We start from the raw sequence: 4,915 nt of genomic DNA on the forward strand, positions 1-4,915 counted from the left end.
CCCCCTTACTCCCCAGGTCTCATTTCACACTTACCTACACCTCTCTACCCAGGTCTCAGTTAACTCCTTCACAGCTGTCACATAGGGGTGTCTTTCTCTGCAGACACATAAATTCAAGAATAAAATCAACATAACCATATAAGCCAAACTTTTTAAAATCCCTTTTCATCAAATGTACCTGTTACTTTAATTTATAATACAGAATTAAACATGTATATGAAACTTAGATACATGTCTTTATCAACTCTGAGTTTTAAACGGATTTTTTTTATAACGAAATCAATTAAGTCAATAAGGTTACAGACTGAATGTTTGGCAGTAGATGTTGAATGCCAATCAACTTAAGCTATATGAGACAAGGGTTAAGTGAGATGAGGTTTGCAGAAGATGAGAGTCCTAGAAGGCAAGAGTTGAGATTTGTAAAAGAGTAGAACTATGTCATATGAGAATTTTGTGAGATCAGAATTATTTTGGATGAGAGCGATGTGAGATAACAGAGATAATGGTCGGGAGTTGTATAACACCATGGTTTTGTCAGATCAGATGTGTGTGAGATGAGGTTTATGTGAGATAAGCCATGATATGAGAGTTGCAGGAGATGAGAAATATGTGGGATTAGAGGTGAACATGTGAGTGTTATACTGGGTGAAAATTTGGCGAGTATGAGACAAAGTTGTACCTACCAGAGGTTTTTAGTGAGACACACAAGTACCTACCCAAGGTTCTGAGAGAGACACACAAGTACCTACCCAAGGTTTTGATTAAGACACAAATACCTACTCAAGGTTTTGAGAGAGACATAATTACTACCAGAGGTTATGAGGGAGACACACGAGTACCTACCTGATGATTTTGAGTGAGACACACGATCACCCACCTGATGTTTTTGAGTGAGACACACGAATACCTACCTGATGTTTTTGATTGAGACACAAGAGTACCTACCTGATGTTTTTGAGTGAGACACACGAGTACCTAACGAAGGTTTTTTTAGAGAGACACAAGTACTACCCGAGGTTATGAGTGAGACACAAGTACCTACCCGAGGTTCTGAGTGAGACATACAAGTACCTACCAGATGTTTTTGAGAGAGACACACGAGTACCTACCCGAGGTTCTGAGTGAGATACACAAGTACCTTTAACCGATGTTTTTGAGTGAGATACACGGGTACCTTACCATGGTTCTGAGTGAGACACACGAGTACCTACCCAATGTTTTTTGAGTGAGACACACGAGTACCTACCCAAGGCTATGAATGAGACACACGAGTACCTACCCGAGGTTCTGAGTGAGATACACAAGTACCTTTACCCGATGTTTTTGAGTGAGACATACCAGTACATACCCAATGTTTTTTAGTGAGATACATGAGTACCTACCTGAGGTTCTGACAGTTGGTACGGTAGGAGAAGGCACACCTCAGTATGATGTCCAGGCTACAGGCACTCACTACACCAAATGTCTCAAAACTCTCACCCTTCCCCGCACACACTCCAATGTTGTTCTATAATGAATCAGAAATATCAAAAACATCTGGAAACTAAATATTCTTTGTCTTCATCATCTATTGCATTTATTTTCTATGATACATTATTTTCACCAAAAACCAAATTATGGAATTGTTAATTGAGCGTAATGATAGTTTCCCTTGAATCGCTCTCCTTCTGTCATTTTTTTCTTTTCCTAAGCAGCAGACGTTGTTAAAAGCTAGCCAAGGGAAACAGTTCTCTGACTTTACCAGGAGTTCCTCTGCTGCCTCATTGTAGATGTCCATATATGGTCGTAGGACATCAAAATGGAAGGCTGGTGTAAGTAGACGACGAGAACGGGCCCACTGCTTACCCCCTGCAATGAGCAATCCGGGACCAAGCCAGGGTAGGGCATGTCTATAGAACCCTCCAAATCCTATTGGCTTGGGCTCTAGAAGAGAATATTGTTACACATTAAATTCTTGACCTGAAAAGTAAGACATCTCTACCATTACAGATAACATATCAAACAATGTACCCTGTATATAGATAATAAAACAATGTACCCTATATACAGGTCCTATAACAATGTACCCTGTATACAGGTTATAAAAACAATGTACCCTGTATACACCGGTCCTATAACAATGTACCCTGTATACATGTCCTATAACATTGTACCCTATATACAGGTCCTATATCATTGTACCCTGTATACAGGTCCTATACCAATGTACCCTATATACAGGTAATAAAACAAAGTACCCTATATACAGGTAATAAAACAATGTACCCTATATACAGGTCCTATAACATTGTACCCTATATACATGTCCAATAACAATGTACCCTATATACAGGTCCTATATCATTGTACCCTGTATACATGTCCTATAACATTGTACCCTATATACAGGTAATAAAACAAAGTACCCTATATACAGGTAATAAAACAATGTACCCTATATACAGGTCCTATAACATTATACCCTGTATACATGTCCTATAACAATGTAACCTGTATACAGGTCCTATAACATTGTACCCTGTAAACATGTCCTATAACATTGTACCCTGTATATTGGTCCAATTACAATGTTCCCTGTATACAGGTCCTATAACATTGTACCTCGTATACAGATCCTATAACATTGTACCCAGTGTACAGGTCCTATAACAATGTACCCTGTGTACAGGTCCTATAACAATGTACCTTGTATACAGGTCCTATAACAATGTACCCTGTGTACAGGTCCTATAACAATGTACCCTGTGTACAGGTCCTATAACAATGTACCCTGTGTACAGGTCCTATAACAATGTACCCTGTATACATGTCTTATAACAATGTACTCTGTGTACAGGTCTTATAACATTGTACCCTGTGTACAGGTCCTATAACAATGTATCTGCTATACAGGTCCTATAACAATGTACCCTGTGTACAGGTCCTATAACAATGTACCCTGTATATATGTCTTATAACATTGTACCCTGTATACATGTCCTATAACAATGTAACCTGTATACAGGTCCTATTTGTTTTTAAATCAGTCTTGTTCTTCAAGAGTTATTTGCTTTAAAATGGGCATAACTCTCTGAAAAGGGGAGTTAAAGGGGGATATTTTAGAAGCTTGCACACAATTTCATGATGCATAATGTAGTTTAGGAGATATTTAGATGGACAGATAGATAATTACAATTTATTAGGAAACTGTCTATGAATATACCTATCAGTAAGTAAATAATAATCTCACCTGCTGTTTTGAGGATCATCTTGATGGTTTCTGGATGGTTCAAAAGAATATTGGCTCTGGGACCCATCCAGAACCGAAAGTATCGTGGGAACTGTCTGGTGATTTTCAAGCCATACTCAAGTCTCTCATGGCTTGTCTTTGGAAGCTGAAAAAAGTTACAAACATTCAATTAAATAACAATTGACCTTACCCAGTTAGGATGTCGTTACACATAGTTACTTGGTTAGGTTGTAAGTACACATACTTACTTAGTTAGGTTGTCAGTACACATACTTACATGGTTAGGTTGTCAGTACACATACTTACATGGCTAGGTTGTCAGTACATATACTTATCTGGTTTAGGTTGCCAGTACACATACTTGCATGGTCAGGTTGTCGGTACACATACTAACCTGGTTAGGATGTCATTACACATACTTACATCGGTAGGTTGTCAGTACACATTCCTACCTGGTTAGGTTGTCAGTACACATACTTACCTGGTTAGGTTGTCAGTACATAACTTACATGTTTAGGTTGTCAGTACACATACTTACATGGTCAGGTTGTCGGTTCACATACTTACCTGGTTAGGATGTCAGTACACATACTAACCTGGTTAGGATGTCAGTACACATACTTACCTGGTTAGGATGTCAGTACACATACTTACCTGGTTAGGATGTCAGTACACATACTTACCTGGTTAGGTTGTCAGTACACATACTTATATGGTTAGGGTGTCGGTACACATACTTACATGGTTAGGATTTCAGTACACACACTTACAAGGTTAGGTTGTCAGTACACATACTTACCTGGTTAGGTTGTCAGAACACATACTTATCTGGTTAGGTTGTCAGTACACATACTTACATGGTTAGGTTGTCGGTACACATACTTACCTGGTTAGGTTGTCAGTACACATACTTACATGTTTAGGTTGTCAGTACACATATTTACCTTGTTAGGTTGTTAGTACACATACTTACCTGGTTAGGATGTCAGTACACATACTTATCTGGTTTGGTTGTCAGTACACACTTACTTAACTGCTTGACAGTACAGTACATTACACACTTACCTGGTATTCACTTTGTTGAGATGACAGTAAAGTATACTTACCTGATGGCAGTGGTAGAACATTGATATGTAGTACTTACCTGTTGTAGATGGCCGTACAGCCAGTGCGAGCCTTCAGGTCCAGGCAAATCACGGTATGTATTACTTGCGTAGCGTACGTGAAGCAGAAATCGTACGACTTCGTACAGAATATAGCTTGCAACACCGAGAACAAGAGTACCAACTATGTTCCCAGGTGTTAATGCCGCGCTGGATAATAGGCCGATCTTCATCTTTAAAATAGGCTTACTGCGTTTGTAAACAAGGGAGGGTTTTGTGAACAATCCTCCTTCGTTCGTCTCAGCTGTCTTATGCGACAAATCGAATCAACGGCCACAATATCCAGACGCATATCGGCAAAGCCGAATACATAAATTGTTGTCAGTGATCATTAAATATTTTATGTTTACAGCTAACTGCAGCTGGCGCTAGAACGGGAGATGGATATCGGGCTTACAAATAAAAATGATATTTATTACAGGTGTTAATTATAAACAGTCCCTTTAAGTCCCCCTGTCAGTCCCCCTCTGTCAGTCCCCCTTATCGGTCCCTACATGTATCAGTCCCCATCGGTTAAGTGTAT

At 39.2% G+C, this 4,915-nt stretch overlaps 1 protein-coding gene across 1 annotated transcript; it reads right to left on the reverse strand.

Moving 5' to 3' along the window:
* Positions 1–34: 34 nt before the first annotated feature.
* On the reverse strand, positions 35–4,565 carry LOC110441406 (cytochrome P450 4A6-like; the record flags this gene model as incomplete). The annotated part of the gene is made up of 5 exons (XM_021484526.1): positions 4,374–4,565; positions 3,230–3,374; positions 1,742–1,923; positions 1,383–1,507; positions 35–97 (listed from the first exon to the last, which is right to left on the reverse strand). Coding segments are annotated over exons 1-5 (707 nt in total), but the record flags the coding sequence as incomplete, so codon positions are not given.
* Positions 4,566–4,915: the final 350 nt, after the last annotated feature.

This window comes from Mizuhopecten yessoensis, unplaced genomic scaffold, assembly GCF_002113885.1.
Source record: "Mizuhopecten yessoensis strain PY_sf001 unplaced genomic scaffold, ASM211388v2 scaffold715939, whole genome shotgun sequence".
Classification (NCBI taxonomy): domain Eukaryota; kingdom Metazoa; phylum Mollusca; class Bivalvia; order Pectinida; family Pectinidae; genus Mizuhopecten; species Mizuhopecten yessoensis.